Genomic DNA, 21901 nt, shown 5'->3' with positions numbered 1-21901 from the left:
CCGCAGTGGAGCGCGAGGCGCTGCCGTTGGCAAGCGGCGGGCGGGGCGGGGCGGGGCCGCGCGGGCTGGGAGGGCGGAGGGGGCAGCCGGCCCGGGCAGCCACTGAGAGCGCGCCAACCGCGTCTCCCCCGCAACGGGCCTGGCAAGTCAGGGCTGCGCCTCCGCCCTCCGTCCCTCCCTTCTTCCGTCCGCCCGTGAGGGTCGTTATTCCCCTCAGCCCGGCCGGCCACCGAGCACGGGGGCTGAGGCTGCCCGCTCCTCCCGCCCCGTCCTCCGGGCCGGGGCTCGGGGTGTGTGCATGGAGTGGGGGGGGGGGAGGTTCTTTATTGGCCTCGTCCTCCCCCCCCCTTCTCTTCCACACTCCACCCAGAAATGATCCAGTGAAACTAGGAGGAGGTGATTCTCCTCCTCCCTCCTGCTGCTCCTCCTGCTGGTCTGGAAGGGACTGCAGGAATCTCTGCTCTGCTCTGAGGCAGGCTCTGGGGAGGGGAGATCGTTCTGTGGAGAGAGGGGGCCGCGGTGGCCCGGGGTGTAGCGCTCTCAGTGCGCGGCGGGGTGCGTGGGGGGCTGCTCGGTTCCTGACCATGGGGAAGGACCAGGAACTGCTGGAAGCTGCTCGCACTGGGAATGTGGCTCTGGTGGAGAAACTCCTCTCTGGGAGGAAAGGAGGGATCCTGGGCAGTGGATCTGGAGCTATTCCCTTATCCAGCTTACTGAGGTAGGGACATCGTTCCCCATCACATGCTGGGGATATTAACCTCTTCTTCCCTATCATCATCGTCGCCCCTCTCATCTTCATTTCCATTCCTGCATCTTTCATAGTAACAATAAATCGTTCACTCTCTAGCCAAGTACAAGTGTGCCTATGTTTAAAGTCACAGGCAGTCATTTTATTAATATAGTGATACTGGATTTCTGCCTTCAATGCGTCTGGAAGGTACTTGTTCATTCTGTTACTAGCTCTGGTGCAGAACTTACATTTTTATTGCTGGGCTGATCTGCACAATATACGAATTACCCTTCCTTTGATATTTCATCTTCAAATTGCTACTTTTAATCACGGATGGAAGCGTTAATCACAGACAAGGCATTGCATTCTGGAATTCTGTGTAAAAAGCCATAGCTTCATCCCATACCCTCACCCATAGTTGCTACCCTCACTTGCAGAAGAAATTAGGCATGCCGTAGTAATGAGCCTACGAAACAAAGAAAGGGAATCTTTTTTATGAGAGATCATCGAGGCAGAGGAGGTGTAAAACTTATGGAGCAGGTTAGGTAAGAGCAGCGTTACTTTCAAGGTACCTGGATTTAGTGGAGTGAAACTGGGTTACTGGCCATGTTGGGTGAAAGGACTTAACTTTAGTCATTAGTCATATCTCAGGCGATCTACAGCATGGCTTTGATGTTAAGTTTCATCATGCTCTTAAGTAAGAGCATTATCACAAGCATTTATGACATTTGACAGTATTCAAACAAGAGAAGGTCTGCAGCACACAATCCAGTCCTAGTGTTCAATATTACACCAGGCATAGCAAAAGAAGACAAAATGAACTGAAACACTGTTGACCTAGAACTTGAAAAAATTGGGGTTTTGGTTTGGTTTGGGGTTTTTTTTGTCTGGAGAGAAAGAAAAGGCCTAGAGAAATGGAAATTGCTTAAGATATATTTGTGATTCTGTTGCCAGTACCTCCTTGTCAATATATTATTTCAATGTTCCCTATCAGAGGAAATGTAGTGTAACTGTCCAAATTATACCTGTTTAAACTCTATTATAAAGTCTTGCTATTTTAAAGCTGGTTTTAGTGCTGTAAACAACAACAGTTCGGATATTCATAGTTTACCAAAGTTCTGTGGTGCCCCAGTTCAACTAGGTATTGTACCATTGTTTAATAACTAGCCCATTGTCCAAAATCAAAACACACTGTGCAATTGCTTTTTGTACTGTACTTGAATAGGCTGCTTAACAAGGAGTATGCCAGACAATTGGCTGAATTTAAAATATGCATCTTCTTAAAATGTGATACCCATTTTTTGTAAGTACAGAAGTTAAGTTCACTTCAGTACAATGACTAGCCATTTATAATCCAGCTCTACTGCCTGATTTGTGTAGTGACTTTCTTCAGGGCTACTGCCTGTGCTATATTCTTGCACTGTTACTTTCATGTTGTATATCATAAGTTCTGTATATCCAGAGGGAGTGTATTTGCTTGTGTTTTTATTTTTTATTAAACACCAGTGTTTTACTTTGTGTATACAGAACACATTAACCATGTGTTTTGTATATACAGATGGGTCATGACAGGTATTGTTTGTTACTCAGAATTTAAGTATTTTAGGTTGTAAACTCCACTGTAGTCTTTTTTTTTCTGGAAGTGCACTTAGCTTAAAGAGATGTAAAGCAAAGTAAAACATGTACTGTTTTATTTATGATATTTCTTACTAATGTTATAAGGAATGTCTATGGCTTCTGTAAATGTAACTTCAAAAATTAAAAGTAAAAATTTAGCATACACCTGCTAAAATATTTCTAATTTTAAAGAAGTTACTTGAATACATTTTAAAAGAATTCGGTAATGGATTGATGCATAAACATTCACAATCTAACACACTATCGAACATAATGCGTTTTAGAGGGAATCTTAATCATTTCATTGACTTACCAGGAATGCTCAAAGTAGAAGCTACTATGCATTATAGAAAGTGTTTTCAAGAAAGAATTATATGTGCTAGGTATTTTAACATACCTTTTTTTGGGGATGTTGCATGATCTAACTGATGCCAGTAATTATGGATTAAGTCCAGAATGACATGCAAGATTAAGGTTGGATCTATCTTGGTACAGAACACATGGAAACAAAAGAAGGTACTGAAAGGAATCATGCTAACATCTTGATCCTGTTTAGGAAATCAGCACTTACTGAAAATAGCAAAGTTGTAGAAGCACCATAATTGTACAGTATAAAAGTTTGAATTTGAGCTTGGGGGGCTCTGAAGATTTTTTTAATAGAAAACCAATTGAAGTAGCTTACTAGTAGAGCTATACTAGTGTTTTTTGCATACAGTTTATAACACTAAAAACTGCTTTTGAAAGTTATAATAAAGAGAAAGCAATAGAAAAAATATAGGGACATATTTTTCTTCCTTTTATAGAATCTTTAGGAGACATTGTGTTTGACAGTAACTCCTGGTGTTTCATTGATCGTAATTACTGCTCAGTTCCTAAAATGATGCCCCAGAACTGTACCTGTCCCGTTGTGGTGAGAAAGGTCCATGTTGCTTTTTCTTTCTCCTTTTGGTAATGCTGTTCCTAGCATTAAGTTGGAAAAGTCCAAGTCTTTCAGCATACAAATGGACTAGTACTGTGCCTGATATGTTGGTCTAAGTAGCAGTACACTTTCCCTTTGGATTTCTTCTAAGGGCTGGAGACAACTCAGTTTATGTGGCTGAACTCTCCATGGCTTGATGCCTTTTTTTTGTGGAAATTTGCTTTGCAGTAATTGTGTACCTTGTGAATGAAATTTAATATTCATGAATTGACAAATACACATCGATTGTTATCTGAAGCAAGGAACAAACTATCTGAGCTCTGATCTCCTATTTACATTTTTATAACAATTTTTTTCTGACTCTTAGGGTATTTTATAGTACTTGGGGGAAAAATAGGGCAAGCTTTTGTATGGTTGTTTTACAGTTGAATCTATTCATTGATGTTAATTGTAGAGTAAATTATCTAATTTTTAAAGGGCTGACTTCTAACTTACAAGTCATTGTATTAAATTACGACAACAGTTCAGGAAAACAACACTGTTCCGGAAGGCTATTTAAGCACACATATAAATATATGAATGAATGAATTCCTGTGAGGATTTAAACACATGCTTAAAGCAGAGTATGTGTGAAGTGTATAAAAATGATATATGCTTAATTAAGAGGTCATATGCACCCAGATACGTATAATAGATAGTATGTAAGACCTCATGTCCAAATTGATTTATCTAAAACAATGACAACAAATCAGTGATGTTTGACTGTGTGGACTGTATAACTTGTTTCAGTTCAGGAGAAGCATTGAAAGGCTCTGGGTCAGTTTGTGGCCCCCTACTTCAATCTCCATACTTTGCTCTGGAATATAAAGATTGTAGGTGGCTATACTGAGGGTGAATTCCTCAGATGCAAAAGTTAGCATAAGGCATTGCAACATACTAGAGCAAATATAATCCTCAGTAACCACCTGGCATAGAGTAATTTAGTTGCTTAACCTGGGTATTTATTGGCGTTTTAGATGCCCATGAGTTTCTGAGGCATCTGCATGGGCTGATGGACTTTAACAAAGAACCATGCCCTGTGGAAATGAAGCTAAATTCCAGGTGGGATACACTAGGACATCTAAAGATGTGTTACATGTGTGTATAGGCTACAGTCTCCAACCCAAAACAGTAGAGCAGGGCTGGGATCTGTTCTTTTACTATGAAATAAGGATATTTTGAGAGACCTCAGAAAGCATTCAGAGTTTAGAAAGCCGAATGGTAAGGGAAGTTTCCTTTCTCTGTTTCTTCTGGGATTCCACTTCCTGGAATTGTCGCACATTAGCATATTAACTATGTTTAATATTAAAAAACAGATATGTTTTTTAGGTGTGTAATAGATTGCAAAGAGAATTTTCAGATTTTTAAATTATTTCACTGGCTTTTTTATTATTCCAGTATAAACATGAAAACTTGAGAGTGAAATCCCACAGTCCCTCTAACAGAATGTATAATTCAATTCCTGTATCCCAAATCCTTAAATGTACATTAAGTGATTTAACACATAAAAAGAGCAGAGTGTTTCTAACAAACCCAGTATTTTTAATTTGCTTAATTTGATTGTCTGCATATACAGAACATGTTTTTATTGACCAACCAGTTTTTCATTATTGGATAGAGACAGGCTTCATTCCTTTCAAAGTGTTTTAGGAAAAATAACTTTGAAGGTCTTCCTGTATCTCAGAGACCTTATATCATTTTGCCACATGCAGTCACATACATGTGTTTTTGCCCTACTAATATGTTACAACCTAAAGAAAAATGGATAGTTCTTGATTAAATGCTAATTTTTAGTATTTTTAAACTTTACATGTTAAAAGAGCTTTGGATTTTTAACAGGACTATGGGATAGAATATGAATTAATGTGAACTGGCACAGAGTAGTAGGGGAGGGTGAGTTGGCCCCTTCTTGCTCGTTGTTGGCTACTGCCATTACACAGCATGGGAGGGCGGAGCAGCCTGCATGGAGCTGTTTTTTCCCCTTCTACACTTGGCAGACTGTGGCAGGGAATGGCTCCATTCTTTGCTTATCCTTACTTAGTGCAGCTACACCATGTATAGGCCTGGCCCAAGATATTTCTCCTCTAAAGTATAAAAGACCCAGCAAGCAGATTGTCAGCCTGCAAGTTGCAATCTGTTTCCTCATCTGTTTCTCAGAGCAGTGTCTTGCTCACAGCAAAGCCACAGTTTAGCCTGATAGCCTCAGTGCACACCGAGAACCACACAAATCTACTTCCATCCTTGCACAGAGCCCTGTGATTCATTCAGCTTCCTGTGCAAAATCAGATTGCACTTAGATATGGCTTGTAAAGCAGAAAGTATTTAAAATATTGAAATACTTTATGAAGCTTTAGTTAAAATTTTAACAAAGTTGTTTTCATGTTATAATTTAAATAAAAAATAAATCACCTTATCAACAAAAATAAAGGCACTAGTTCTGTTTTTCATTACAAAGCATTCTTTGAAGTAAGAGAAACTTTCTTAGGTTGATTTTATAAAGCGATTGTATTACATGAGGCTTGCAGTAGCAGGGTTCTGGGATCACATAGTTCTGAGGTCACTTGTTTCTGCGTTAGAAGGTATTTATTTCAGACAACCAGCACAGATAATAAAATGGCAAGTATTTGTTACATATAGGTCAATGGGGCATCCAATTAGTCTATGCTTATTTCTAATTTTAGTTACACTACTTTTAATTAATACATGGAGGTTTTTGTACTGATGTCCCAAGCAGAGACCAGCATTCCCAGATCCCCAATTACCTTCTTTATCCTGTTAGACTAGGAAACTTAAGTCTTTTGGGCACATATTTAATTTTTCTTCCTTTCGTCTTTCAGTATGAAATGCAAGTTAATGATCACTACAACTCTTAGTTTATGCTGTTCAGTATTAGTAATAGTTGATTGCTGCCTTGATTCTACATGTTTGCCCTTTCAAATGTATGAGCCTCTCTTAAAACTTAACCTTCATTTTGTTATTTTCTACCTTTCTTAGACTTATTTTTATTTGTATTTCTTATAAATGCTTTCAATCAAAGTTTAGACAAAATTCTATTCTTGGAATTCCTTAGATTTCTTCACAAGTTTGAAGCATTTACAATATACAAAGGCAGCAATATGGGCAGTATCCAGGACTCATTGTTAAGGGCAAGGCAATTCACAAAGTTTGTCTAATAAATCTTCCCTAGGAGCTCAGCATGATCCTGGATTCACAGCTCTGTAGTTAATCTCTATGGATAAACTTCTCACTTCTCCTTACTACTGATCTTGTTTTCTGAGTATTGTTCAAGTGTACTTTCTATTAATTTTCTAAAATGTTAGACCAAATGTAAAAAATGACCAGCAAGAACTGTAGATCTAGTGTAAAAGCTACCAAGGTCCTATTAGCTGGCCATACATAGGATCAAGATATGGGATGTAGCAGTGCTGGAGGGACTGATGGAGTTTATGATGGAGTCAGGAAGAGTAATAAGAGAAATTTTGCAAACATGTTAAGGAGAAGGTAAGGAAAAACCCCAGAAAGTTGAAGTGTCTGTAACTTAAAATAATTCTTTTAGAATTCTTCTAGAATTCTTAGCCACTAGATGGCTAGTGTCTAATTCTGCAGAGGACCATATAAATGCGTCTTGATCAGCATCTTGTTTTCCCTCTTGTCTGACCTAGATTATTTTAGTAGTTTGGTAATTCAGTAGAATTAATGCTGCTTTACACATTTTTAAAATTGATATATGACATGGCTGCTTTTAACTGGTAGTGTTATAGCAGAACTAAGAGGGGAAATGAATGAAATAAAATGAAGAATGATGTAATCTGAAAGGTCTGCTATCTTGTGACTTGTCAAGGTTGGAAATGTTATGATGAGCAAATACAGATGCTTTTAAGACAAGCATTTTCACAGTCACTGCACTAGTGATCAAGAAGAACATAACCATGTTTCTAAAAATCTACATGTAGATTCTTTTATTTGCCTCAGTTTCAGTTTGTATGGGTATTCATGGATGAGCTATTAAGGAACTGCTTATAGCTCTAAGCCATTTTTTTATTGCCCTGACATAGGCACTAGTTGAAGCATCCTATAAACTGCTTTAATTTATGCTACTGGTATATAATCCCTAAGGGACAATACAGTGCAGAGTGCAGTTACACTCCTTTTCCTTCAGCTTAGCCTGCTTGCCTGGGGAGGTGACACACACAAGAGTTCCACAGCTGGAATTCCCTTCTGCCATGGAATTTTTCTGCTGGCCACTTCCAATCAGAGTACACATCCTAATCCTTTTTATTACTTAAAGGTAAAATATTTTGACAACTTTTAAAGTTAAATGTGTAAGTCATAATAAGCAGTGCTAATTCCTGCCTACTGATATGACATTTTCATGTACATGGATCCTTTTGGGAAGTAGGGAATACATTTTGTTTGAACTTTATAGCCTTTATGGGAAGACTTTTATTACTTTTTAATTACTTTTCATTACTTGTTCATTTTGCATTTAAGAAGTGATGTAACAACTCTTCTGTACCTAATTTAACATCTATGAATTTCTAATAATGTACATGTATCTAATATAAGAAGGGTTCTGTGAGATTTAATTCCATGAGGTTGTGCTTTTATTAAAATAATTTTACAGTATTTCCCATTTATTGCACATATGTTTTCTAAAGAAAGAAAAAATGCTAAAAATGACATATTGAGTGCAATTTGGTTCCAATTTAAAACACCCAGTGGTAGCTATGTTTCTATAGGTGTTGATGTCTGTGCTAGGTGTCTAAGTAAGTTCCCATTATAGCCAATGGAGATCTAGTCAATACAGTTAGGGAGCATACAGAGTGATTCAGCTCACCCCAAAGTAGATACTGAATGATTTTATTTCAAACTGAACCACATCCGTAATTTAAATATTTTTGTAGGTAAAAATATTTCAGTGAAGAACAGGAAAACAATTCTAATTGAAGGTATATGTAGAATATATATAAAAATGACCACTTAAATAGCTAGGTTAAAACAAAATTTGGGTAGAATTTCTCTCCTTCCATATTTTATAGCTGATTTGGATGAATTCAGAAGTAGTAGGCATTAGGTACTGATCAGATAATCAATAGATTATCTGGTCAAGAGGCAGAATCCTGGATGGTTGAAGTTAGAGATACATGAAAAATACATAAAATGCATGATGTTGTATCACATGAGGTTTGTTACAGATGTGCCAAGTGTGCAAGAATGTAATTGGAAAAAACGTAGCTGGAGTTGAAACTAGTGAGGGATGGAAAGGACAAAAGTAAATATGTTGACAGCAAAAGAAAATGTGGACCCACTGCTCAGTGAGGCAGGAGACCTAGTGACAAAGCACATGGAAAAGGCAAGGCACTCATTGCCTTTTCTGCTTTGTTTTTTTGGTGGTAAAGTTTGACTTCCCAGATTCCTGAGCCTACTAGCAAAATTTGCGTGACAATGAAACATTACTGTGATCTTCAGTAGAGGAAGATCACAGGAACACTTAAATTCAAGGGACGAATGTCACTGCGAGGCCACTCCATGATCTTTGGAAGATCATGTCAGAATGATCACTTCCATGATCTTTGGAAGATCATGTCAAACATGGGAAGTTTCTGATGACTGGAAAGGGAAAATGTCACGCCCATCTTCAGAAAGGGCAAGATGAAGGTTCTGGGGTCATCAGGCTCATCAGTCTAACCTAAGTCCTAGGGAAAGTTACACAGCATATCCTCGTGGAGGTAATTTCCGGGCACATGAAGGACAAGAACGTGATTGAGAACAGCCAGCATGGATTTACCAAGCTCAAATCATGCCTGACCAACCTTAATTGCTTTCTACAATGAGATAACTGCCTTTGTGGGCAAGGGGAGAACCATGAATGCTGTTTAACTTTAGAGCAGTCTCTTTCAGTCAAAATGGTGAGCTATGGACTGATGAAGAGGATGATAAGATGGGTGGAAACTTGGCTGGACTGCATGGCTCTGAGGGTTGTGATCAACAGGATCAACAGATCCAACTGTTGGTGTCTACTAGAGGGTTTCCTCAGGATTCATGAGCCAGGATGGATTGCAGTATATCAAATATAGCAGGATTGTAGATGATACCAAATTGGGGAGAAACAATTCATATGAAGAATTGCTCTTAGGAGGGTCCTGCACAGGCTGGAGAAATGGGCTGACTGGAGCCTCATGAAATCCAGCCAAAGCCATTGTGAAGTCCTGCAGCTGGGGGTGAATAATCTCTTGTACCACTACAGGCTCTTGTGCTGGAGTTGGACAATTTTTTGTGTTTTTCTTCTTTTTCTGTCGTATTAGTCATTACAAAAACATCTATCACATTTAGTCTTTGAGTTTACACATTAGTAACTTATTTCTCCTATAAGAATGGTGTGATTGGTGTGTGCATTTTTTCCTAACCCTTTTAACCTAACCCAGACAAGTACTGAAATAAGTTAAGTTGTAAAGTATTCATGTTGTCACAGTATGAGAAGTGTCCAGCAAATAGGTGCCTTTTAGAGAAGGTGAAAAAAAGAAGAGTTTTATAAATTAGAATTGGGAATATCTTCTGGGATAGGTATTTTCCCTCTGCATATTGCCTGAATTTCAAACCTTTGTGATGTAACTTTCTAGTGTGTTTGTTACTGGTAGTTCTGAGAGTTAACTGTGAGTTTAATGTCTTCCATGCTTACTTGCTGACTTGTCAGGGTCATTGTTTTCTGTTTTTAGATGCCACTAGATATGAATAGTGAATCTGTGTGTCTAGGTTATTTTTGCAGATTAAAACCCCCAACACATTAATATTAGCAGTTTGACCCCAGAATCTCAATTAAGTCATTGGTAAGGTTTCCTAAAAACTGTAATTTACACTTATTTTTAGTTTTCAATTTTCTCAAGTAATTATTTATCCACTTCCATATCCTCCTTGTCATCTGTATAGCTAATTTGTCAGATTATGCTCATAAGTAATTTGCAATCACTCTGCTTCCTGTTTTGCGCACATTTATTGCAGAGCAGTACTTGCATAACCAAGTGGTCTAATGATCTGCCAGGGATCTTCTCACATAATGTGCACAAGTAACATTTCAGAGAACCAAATATATCAAATGTAGAAATAAGGCATATGGTATATAGTATATGTATATATTACAAATCTGTTGTTTGCCTGTCACAATAGTTAAATCTATCCCCTCTATTTTTACTTTCATGTAGACTATGTAAGTCTTGATTTCAGAAAGATAGGAGTCAGTCATGACATAAGCAGAAGATGAAGCCTCTAGAAGAATGGAATGGGCATGTGTTCTGGATGAGGAGATGTGGCTAGAAGACAGGAGGAGGGAGAGAGACCTGAATAGGGCTATTTGGAGTGTTTTGGCAAGCAGGCTGTATATAAAAATCTGAAAAGGTTGGAATGCTAGAAATGGTTGGTAAAGGAAATGGGTATAAGAATTGAGACTGGGAATAAGAACTGAGACTGGTTGACCATGTAGGTTAGCACTGGTAAGGAATGGAAGAGGCAAGCTTAGGAGACAAGATAAAAGGAACAGAGCAAAAGGAGTTACATTCAGCAGAATAAAGAGAAAATGTATATCCACTGAAATACAGTTTTCATTCAAAGCTTGACATTTTCATATTTCCTTGCTATAACAAATATTTGTGAAATGCATTTGCAAACTGCCTCATTTTCTTTTAGTGCTAAAATAGACAGCGGTTCATAAAGTGCCATCAGTCATTCCATTAGTTTAAGTGGAAGAGGTTATTGTGATGGATATAGAGATCCTAAATCATCTGGTAAAGTTTTGCCAAGATGACACCACATGGTGAAATTTCAGGAGTGTTAGTTTGCTTTTTTATTAATGGTAAAAATAAGTTTGCCGGTGCAGTTTTTATTTAGCCCCCTGAATGTAGGCATTATATTTTTTTTTAATGACACAATCCTGTAGTGTTTTCTTTCACAAGGTCCTTACCACAGTTGCGGCCCAGGATAGACAGTACTCATTGAATAAGCAGTTATGCAATATTTTTTATCCTTACTCTTCAGTGTTTAGCCCCGAGCCTGATTTACTGCACACAATTCAAACTCTTCTCTAGAAAAAGAATGATTAATTTTTCTCCTGGGCTTTTTGGTGGTGTTTGTCACTATAGTATCTGACTGCTTCACAACATTAATGAGTTTATTGTCACAGTACTTCTGTGACCGAGTAAGGGTGTTAATATCTGCAGTTCACAAATGCTGACTGAAGCACAGTGAGATTATGGTGAGAAGTATCCACTGACTTGGTGTTTCTAACTGGTGACTACAAGGAGCTCATTTTTCACAGTATTAATATAGTTAGTGTAAAAACATAGGAATGGCTCTTCTTGGTCAGAATGAAGGTCCGTCTAGCCAAGTACTCTTCTCCAGTAGTGACTGGGAGTTGAGGCTGGTCTTAGAAGAATATAGTAGCAAAGCAAGCATATAGTAAGTAATACTTCCTCCAGTGTATGCTCACAGCTTCCAACAATTTACAGCAGCGTTCTGAGACAGATGTATTGTCTTTGTATTTAATAGTTCCAGTGGATTTTTCTTCCATGCATTTGTTCAATTGATCTTTGAAGCAAAGCAAATTTTTAGCATTCATAGCATCTCACAGCAAGGGTTTCACATCTTAATTAAGTATTATGTGAAGAACATTCTCTATAAATTAAGTAGCATTTTATATGTTCACATGTATAAATATCTGTTCAGCTGTTCAGAGGTTTGTTTCTGGAGTACAGACACAGATAGAATCCAGTTCTGTGGTGCAGCATTAAACTGCTGTTCCCGTTCTTAACTTGTTTAATTGACGTAGTAAATACCAACGCACCTTTTAATACCTTTGATTTTCAAAAATAAAAGAGTTCTTATTCAGTCGTCCCCATTATAGGGGATAGGCCTTCAGCTGTTCCAAGATCAGCATTCATTGCACAGGGAAAAATAATATGGAATCATGTAATTATTAAGGCTAATACATATGTGTAAGCAGGATGACTTAGCACCAGCACTTTAATTCTTGCCTTTGCAACCTCAATAATTTTTTAATGCACTTTTCTGTATATATTTATATATATTTCCACAGAAAAATATATGTATTTTTCAACAGAAAAATGTATTTCTTTTGAGAAGGTAGATATAGACTACCTGTGCGGTGGTGAACACAACATAATGAATTTGGAGATGCCTCTGTTAATTTACAAAAAATACAACTCCTGATGTGTATCTAATATCCTTATTAAAAATGTTGTGGAATTAGAGGTGCTGGAGGATATTTCTTTTTGTTTGTTTGTTTGTTTTTCTTTTCTTTTTGGCAAGTAATGATATGCATTTGAATAAGATTCCCATTATATTACCTGAAGCAGCAAAGGTGAGGCAAGGAACATCAAACTTTAATTGTTGAAAGTAATTTGTGAACATGGAAATGAAACAGCTGTGTGTAGGGGAAGGATGTTACTTTCCTCTCTTCTTTTGTGGGAAACAGTTTTTGAGGAAAGAGCAAGGTCATTCCTCAGTGATGAAATGTTTCCTCTTCTATGTCGTGCCCTAGAAATATAGTTTAAGGCATAAATGGGATGTGTATCATTTCCCCACTTAAACTGGGAAATCAGAGTTAATGAATTACTTCAGGAGTAAGCTTCACAGTAGATGAAGCCAGTCCAGGTCACTGGTACTTACCATGTCGGTACTGCTTAACCACGAAAGAGAGAAACTTCAGCATTCAGCCTCCATGTCTCTGTCATTCAGGCAAGAATAAGTGAAAGCAAGGTAAAAGGAAAAGTTCATTATACATTTGCAGGCCCAAGAATTTTGACATAATGCCAGTGTCTGAGGGCACACTCATACCATGTGATCCGAAGGAGAATGTGTGTGATTGATTTGGAGCTGCCTATAAGAGCCTAAAAATATTAGTACTTGATGATGACATTATTGTGATACTAGTTTTGTGCACTTTGTGAATTATGGTGAAGGCTATCAGGAATGCAACCAAGAAAGAGGATTTGGATCCAGATGCAGATTTTGCAGAAAATCTTGGAGAAAGAATGAGAGATACTCAGTATGATGCCATTGTTTGATCTCTTCTAAATCCCAAGAAACTGATCTTGGGGAGCAGGTTCAGGCTTGGGCATCAGCTGGGTTTAAAAGTGGACTATTGATACAGAGGGAGTGGAGTCTTGAGAAATGCAGTGAGATCCAGAACCTCGCAGGCTTGGGTTCCTTTACTCGCCACTTGTTATGATCTAGATCACATACGTCTATTATTTAAAAAAATACACTGCTCGAAAGGCAAATTTACTTTGAAGAGATGGGAGCATGTACCTAAAAAGCACCCACCTTAATGCTTTCTTCAGTTCAAGGATTAAAGTGGCAAATTTTTCATAGGGTTAAAGTTCCAGATATTTGGTGAAGTGATCTGTATGTGTATTTTACACCTGCTTTTACATCTAACAAGCCACTGCTTAAGGAGTTGCCACTAAAGAATAGTAGTTTATTTTGGGATATCTGCTTCTCCACTCCAAGTGTGCAGAGTGCCAAAATCTTCATATTAAGATGGAAGTATGTTGCACTAGATTTGAAAATATTGCAATCCTTTGTTCTTTTTTTAAAAAAATACATATTTTAAATAAAGATAATAGTTTAAAACAAGTAAATTTTTGCTGAAAGGAAAGATCTGGGAATTTATATAATTAAAGGGCTCTCAGCAGCAAAACACAAAACATTGATAGATTTCAGAAATACTTCTAAGGCATTAACTTGTGAAAAAACCCCAGCCATGGTGAAATAAGAACATTTTGTTTTCATCCTGTATTTTCGCTTGTTGAATGTGTCTCATACAATCAGAAGAAGAATCTTTGGCTCGTATTGCTCACTGACTCAAACTGGACCAGTGACCTCTTCAGTCAGTGTTTAGGAATAAGTTTTATATGGTTGAATTTTTTAATACTGTTTCTCACAAAATACTAGATACTCATCTCATGGCTAAACAAAATGGAGCCAGTTTGTGATGTGACTGTTTTAACAATGATAGATATTCAAACTCTTAATTTTTCTGTTGGTGAGGGTTGTATAATAGAAAAATAGGCTTTTTGTTGTCTGTTTTCAAAACATACTTGGAGTTGACTTTAATCATATGGTCTCTTCACTCTTTTGATCAAGCTTGAGGGTATACAAGTACTCTGAGACCTAGACCCTTAGCAGACAAGGTATCCTTGCTGCAGGAATCGTTTAAGTGCTCCAAAACTGTGTAAGAGTTACATAGGTATAAATGTCAGAAAAGGAGTAACAGCAACAGAAATCTTGTGATGTGTTTCCAATGCATAAATACTTTTTGCCACAAAATGAACTGTTGCAACATTTGCCTCTCCTCCTCTTGCTTCAGAGCTCACCTGGTTGTAACAAGGCACAGACTCAGGAAATAAGTTTTGAGAAAAGCAAGTGAGGTTGCTAAGAAATGTCTGCTTTTTAAACAGCCAAGGGAGCATCCTCTCTGTTAGACAACCTCCAAGGAATAAGTCAGCTAATTATGATAGTGGTAAGAGACAAGCAGAGCTTTCTTTCCCTTCCCTTAGTAACTAAATATTGTTTTCATATAATTTTTTCTCATTGTCATCCCTCCTTTTCCCAGTATAACTGTTTTTCTTCCCTTCCTTTCTCTCACTGTGGCACCCAGCTTGAAAAGAGGGAAAAAGTTAGAAAGTGAAGAATCCTGAAGTTCCTTATGCCAGCCTTGAAAAAGAGGACCTTGCTGCAGATACTCACCCCAAGGCCAGGGAGTCCAGTATGAAAAAATTGAAGATTTTTTCTTCAATGCTTTTGGAGAATGCAGAAGGCACTAGATTTGACAATGACATGGAAAAGTAGAACATAATCAGGGCAAAATTCTTTGGGAAGCTTGAAAGAAGAGACACAGTGCTGGGCAAAAGTGATAAGATCAGGGATACAAGATTGATTTGGGAAGTGGGGCATGATAAACTTCCTGGAGAGAGAGGGAGAGATCCACTTTCAGAACCTTCCTCAAAGACTGATGAAAACTAAGAAGTGGAAAATAAATTTATTTAGAGAGTGATAAGAAAATACACGAGTGGTTGGATGTCATCTGGTCTTTGCCCAACAGACCTGTAGCATATGTGAATGAATCTGCCTAGCTGCTTGGGAAAATGCCAAAACCAAAACAACCAGCTCCGGAAAAAAGGCAGAAGGAAGGAGCTGAGTCCCTTTGTGGTGTTTCTGTTTAAATGTGTCCTTGGGATAAAAAAATACTCAGGAGAGAATGAGACAGCAGGCCTCAGGATTACTCTTTAAAGGATGGAGCCAGAGTGTCTAGACCTCTTTGGAAGGAAGTATACTACTTTGGCTAGTTTTCAATTCATAGTAGCTCATTACTCAAATCTCCTTTGAAAATATGACTTTCTTAAATGACACAAGATGTCACCATTTCTGGGTAAGTTCCCAATAAACTCTAAAGAGGAATTAAGAACAATTGTTCCAGAAGGTAAGCTCATAGTACACGTCTCTCTCCAAGTTTCATTTGACTTGTGAGATGCTGTGGCATTGTCAGTAGTTTCAGCAACCGTCATGCAGCATGTGTTGTTACATTCTTCTGAGATTCTTGCAAAAGTCCAGAATACAGCTGAGATCTTCCTGAGAAGAATGAACCTTTTGGTAAAACTGACAATTCATTATATTGCTGAAAAGTATCTTCAGTTATTTTTGGGTCTTTGGGGATTTCCTTTCTCAGTTCCATAGAAAGCAATCTATATACCTGATTCATTTCAGACTATTGCACTACCACACTTACTGGGCATCAGATGGGCCTCCTGTAAAGCATATGAAATTCTGGAAAGGATTGCTTTATTTTCACTGTAACTAAAAAGCAGGTGCTTTCAAAGCAGTTGGATTGACACTCATACAGGGAGTTGTCAGGAACTATTTAAGTAAGTGCAGATTTATTAGAGCAGGGAAGGGGGCTGTCCTGTCTGTGTTAGCACTGCTCAGTGCATTCTTCTAATCATATGCAATTTTAGTCACATGGCCTAACATTCAGATCATCACAGGCAGATGCAGTATAGTTTTGATGACAAATCTCTTTCCCTTTGCAACTCTATTAGGGTTCATTATTGTACATCTCAGCATACAGAACTTGACAATAATATGAAAGATTAAAATATTTGTTTTTCATTTAAAGTTGGTATTTAAAATACTCGTGGTTAATTTATGAAGAATTATTTTCTTTCTGAAAGTGTTTTCAGTTTAGTTTTGATGGGCGTCATGCAAAGAGACTTAGCTAGATTTGGAAATGCTGAAAAACCTGTAAACAAACACATTGGACTAAGATTAGCGATTTATGACCCATCTTAAAAATTGTCAGAAAAGGAAATAATGGCCTGATTTTAACTTCTCATTTGAAACGTAATCTGTCTCTCAGTTTGATATTGTGTTGCTGTGCTGAAGTTGGCCGTGTGTAATACAGTATCTGATTTTTTTCCATCATATTGAAGTGATTGTTTGATTTTTGAACAGATTTTTTGGTCAGTAAGCATATGCTCTGAGTAGCAATTACTGTACCCAAAGAGAAGTTTGCCATGCACCCCTTAGAATTGGTTCTCAGGCTTAAGCTGTGATCATTTATCTTTAGCATAACAGCTGAAGACTTGCACACTAAACATTAATTCACATTCCAAGTGAACAAAATGTATTTTGGCTAACAGCAATGTATTCTGTAACTAGACACTGAACATATTAATGATACTGTGAAACTGAGTGTTACTGCTCCCATTTGTGCTAAATATTACACATCACAAATTCTGTTAGTGCTTTGATCATTAGATTCTCTTTTCCAATTGAAACACTATCAAGTTGTGTTTCTGTGTTTCACTATTAATCAATAGTGAGCTAGCCTATCAATTTCTTAATACGTCAGTATTTTCCACTACAGCTTAAAAACTTAAATGTAAACAATTGTTCACTTTATCTTCACACTTTTTTCTGTTTTGGGATGTTACTTAAATGCTGATGAGACAGGGCTTGGTATCTCCATCCTCCAGAAAATAATGCAAGTAGGAGAAAACATACTGAAGAAATTTTGCAAATAAATTTGAGTGGTGTCTTGCTTGTAGAGGAAACCTTGAAAAATCTGGAAATGAGCACAGTCACAGTTAGGTAGCTATGTGTCCATTTTGTAGATCTATGCATTAGTGAAAAGAGCAAATTCCTTTCCTAGAGACATGCATTCCTCAAATGGTACAATGACATTGAAGGTACGTGTCCTTTTCCCCCCACCCCTATCTTTTTTCAAGAAAGTAGAGGTGTCTGTATGTCTGTAGGTGTGCATGAATGTGTGACATAGCCATGAAGGGCAGCTAATCCTACTGAAACAGGTAGTAAAATTGAAGTGGATAAAAATTTCTTTTTTTTTTTTAAAGCCAGCTTTAAAAAGAAACACCAGCTTTTTCCCTTGAAATGCACTAGTTTTTATCATGCTTGTAGTGATACAAGTTTCTCAGCATAGAAATGACATGGAGTGTAAAAGAATCCAAAACAGTAGTTAAGCTGGTAACCATATCACTCACTTCTGATGTGGAGACTCAGGTTCAAGTCTCTGATCTGTCATTATCCCAAGAGAGTTCTCTAATCACTGGTTTACCCAACACACTTTTCCCCTGGTCCAAAGATTATATATAGTTACATAAACATATTGAAATAGTTTCAAACAGACTTAAAACCAAAACATACAAGCATTATTGGTCAGGACCCTTGCTTGGAAAACAGAACAATGGTAAAGGAGGACTTTAATCTTCCCATCGTAATCCAGCAGTCTTGAGTTTCACATTCTGTTCTTTCCTTTTTAAAAAAGTAGAAACAAAAAACCCACTTCAGAATTAATCTTAAGTTTCACATAGAAAAGTGGAATTATCAAAAACTCAAAAAGTGGAAGTCAAACACTTTACTGGATTGTAAAGGCAATATGTTGCAAAGTAAAGGAGTGTTCTGTTTGTACTATGTTGAATCCTTTCTAAACTACACTTCTCAACACCATTATTTTTGTGTGATGACTTTTTTGAATGAGTAAGAAATGTGTTGGAGCTTTGACGGTAGCTTCAGAAATGTTAGCACTGTTTGAAGTCGACTTGCAGTTTTCTCTGTGGCATGGACTTCAAAAGTACAGAACTCTAAACTTCTCAAAGTATTATGACTATATTGTTATAGACTTAGAAAGAACTACACAGTTATGCATGTTTCAGTTGTAGGTGATTTGTTTAGGCACTGAACAAGATTTAAAACTGTTCCCTTTTCAGATGGGTATCAACAGTCCATTCTTGTCCATGGTGAAGTTTTATATTTGTACAATAATTTTCATCTGCTGAAGTAATTCCTGTTCATATATGACTTCTAGCTGAACTGTTTGGGGAGAAATATGTTCATTAAAATATTACATTACTGAAAGATGTCAATTTAGAGCATAGAGGTCTCTCTTAAGTATCTCCTTTTCTTTCTCTCCCTTCTCCCCCATATCTTTCTCTTTGTTTCTCTGTCCACCTCTCTCTCCCCTCCCTGTTCCCCCTCTCTGCCTCTCTCCCCCATCACTCTCTCTCTCAATTAATCTATCTTTCTATCCACCCCCCTCTCTCTTTACCTCTCTCCCCCCAATCTCTCCCCCCTCTTTCTCCATCCACATCTCTCTCTGCCTCCCTCTTTTTCTCTCTCTGTACCAGTTTAAATCATAAAGAGAATCACCTGAAACAATAATACAGGAACACTAATCAGGAAGCATTGCCTGTTGAGCTGGAAATAGTTAGATGGAAGGATATAGTGACAAAAGGTAGTCTGAAAAGAGAGAAGTTAATGTCTTTGTTTAGAAAAAAATTGCTGTTCCTCCCTGAGGATGAGCCAATGACAAGTATGATTAGACTAAAACAGGAAAAGTCACCTATAATCCCATCCAACATTAAAAAGGAAAAGAGTGAAATAGAAGAGAAGACATGTTTTACTTAGAATATGGAGATCTGCTTGGGTTGTATCCTCTATTTTCTATGAACTGAGACTTACCATAGTAAGAATAGCAAATATCCTAAAGAATTGCTGGCGTATTTGACTGATTATACTTAAGTTCATGAAGGAATAAAAGCCTGTGGAGAAATACCTGATAGGAAAATGAAGTACTTCAGATATTTAAGAAAAGAGCTTAGGAAGAGAATGTCTGATATATTTTCAGAGATAATTTAGATGGCAGCTACAAGTGAAAAGAAAAAAAAAGTGTGACTAGGGATTACTGGCAGTAAAGAGAGAAAAGTTTTAGATTCACAAGCATTTGATTGACTTTGATGATATTACTAGATTGTGTTGGATGGGTATCACATGTTCAGAAATGCCTTTCTTTTTCATGTATTGTAAACAAAAGAATTTAACACTCAGGTGCTTCAGATTTACAATGGAGCTGCTGTAGAATAAGCATGAAGAATAAGATAATTAAAGTAATGATTTGTATAGAAAAGCAAGTAGAGTGGGGAAAAGTACAGTGACTGGCTAATTTAGTGGTTTGTAACAAACCTGGGGAGATGATTTTGTTAGTTAGAATGTAGGCATGGATGAGCATATTCTGTTTCGAAGAGATATGAAGAGAAGATATAGAAAGGAAGTTCTTTACAGTCAGTTTGCAATTCTCTTGAGAAAGAGGTAACTCATGTAATGGGTAAAAAAGCTGTCTTGCAAAGATCGAGGTCATGTACTTCTGCACTCTACTTCCTAAGCCTCCCTCCTTCTGAAAGATCTTAAGTCTAGGCACAGAGCCATAGAATTGGAGAGAGCACATTTAGGGTCTCTCAGACCCAGAAGCACTGGGAAGCATGGTGAAGTAACACTCACCTATATTATCTGTGGATGACATTATCTGTGTCAAGGTCAACAGAGCCAGCTAATAATCTATATATGGCTCTGCTTAGATTCACATATATGGAGGAATGACACCCAGCCTAAATCTACACAGAGCAAGCTTGGGTCTAGCAGGACTTCTTAGCTCAGATTCAGCAGCATGCAAATGTGACTACAGTTCTTCCAAATCTTCGCTAGCTTTGGAAGCATTATAACTGCATGCGGTTGGCTAAGAAGCACTATTAGATCCAAGCTGGCTTTATGCAGACAGTTCCTATGTCTCTGTACCCATGTATGCCTGCAGATAGTCTGTCCCTGAACTGTGGCATGTGGACTGTATGTTGACGGCATGTTGTATGTATCACTGGCTGAATGTTGTACATTATTGCATGGTATTCTTCAGATAAAATTGACTCCCCTTTCGTAGTACAAGATGGATGATGCTCCCTTAGTTAGTTGCTATTTAGTATTTTATTTCCTCATTGTTAGTGTGGGCTTATGCCTTTAGTGCACATTATGCAGATGTTTCTATAAAGAGAATTATTTTCCTCACATGCTTTTCAGTTCAGTAGAGTTTTGCAAACATAATGCATTTGTTTTCAAAACAACCTTGTTTGATGACAGGGTATTATTACTCCATTTTACAAATGGATCGGTGAAGCCCTGAGACATTAAGGTTGATGTTTTGGGGTAATTTTAGATGCGTAGTTCAAAACACCTAAAACCTGATTTCTGTTTTTGCAGAATATTTGTCATCACATAGCGTTTAAAAGTGCAAACCACAATTTCCTCTGACTACCAGGGCAACTGCAAATAGTGCTTTTACAATCAAAACTCAGGATATGAAGTTTGGCACCCTGAAAGTTACATGCTTAATGATCGTTCTTGCAAAGTTGGATTTAAGAGACTTTCCTACTGTCAAAAAAACCTCTGTGGTAGAAGAAGTCTACATCTCTAGGACAACATTGCACTACCCTGCATACAAATTTCTTCTTTTTCCCCTTGCTGTCCTCTAGTTCATTCAGAATATATTCCCCTTTCTGTTCAACTTTGCATTCAACAGGTTCTGTTGCTACAGAATCATGACCTGCCTTTAGGGTCAGTTACATAGTAAACCTGCCTCAGCGTGTCTGAGGAAAAAAAATGCATGCAATTAATAGATTATGGAAGCAAAGATAATGCATACATAAGCAGGAATTGAATTAAGATCATAAAGTCTTATTTGTGCTATTTCTTGACTTATGTCAGAACTGTGTGACTTGTAATATTTTGACATAATTGTATCTGTGTAATTTCCTTTTTTTTTTTTTTTTGCAAAAACAAACTGATAAATTAGAAATTCCATTATGTCTGTGGTATCAACACTCATATACATTAGACCTGTGCAATTTTTGCATCACAGCTGACCAGCTGCTTGGTAACAGTTCATGGGGCTAAGAACCTGAGTATTCATGGCCAAAGAAGTAATCTTTTAGGCCTGATCAAGCTTGCAAGCCACTAACTAGATGAGCCTGATGTAGGTCAATAACAGAGATGGCACTTTAAGATGTGCTGCACAGAACTCTATGTGCTTTAGTGGAATACTTGGTAGGAGTAGTCAGTGGTCATGTGCATTATTATTTTGCTAAAACTATTGCTGACGTTTGCTCAGTTATGATGGGATTCAGTTTAGGAGAATGTGTTCTTACAGAGTGTCTAACAAATGTTTCTGCTCACTTGATGGAAGT

The 21901-nt window shown here is 37.6% G+C and overlaps 1 protein-coding gene across 4 annotated transcripts in view; it reads left to right on the top strand.

Moving 5' to 3' along the window:
* Positions 1 to 210: 210 nt before the first annotated feature.
* The window catches only part of ANKS1B (ankyrin repeat and sterile alpha motif domain containing 1B), a 448570-nt gene continuing 426879 nt past the window's right edge, over positions 211 to 21901 (top strand). For 2 of the 4 annotated variants that reach the window (XM_072866003.1, XM_072865996.1), the window contains exon 1: positions 215 to 718. In XM_072866003.1, coding sequence (XP_072722104.1) covers positions 585 to 718 — 134 coding nt within the window. In that variant the 5' untranslated portion in view covers positions 215 to 584. Of the gene's footprint in view, positions 719 to 21901 lie in introns of all 4 variants that reach the window. The other 2 variants (XM_072866012.1, XM_072866022.1) reach the window with 2 other exon arrangements.

This window comes from Ciconia boyciana, chromosome 1 (assembly GCF_034638445.1).
Source record: "Ciconia boyciana chromosome 1, ASM3463844v1, whole genome shotgun sequence".
Classification (NCBI taxonomy): Eukaryota; Metazoa; Chordata; class Aves; order Ciconiiformes; family Ciconiidae; genus Ciconia; species Ciconia boyciana.
This window is presented reverse-complemented; position numbering and strand designations above follow the sequence as displayed.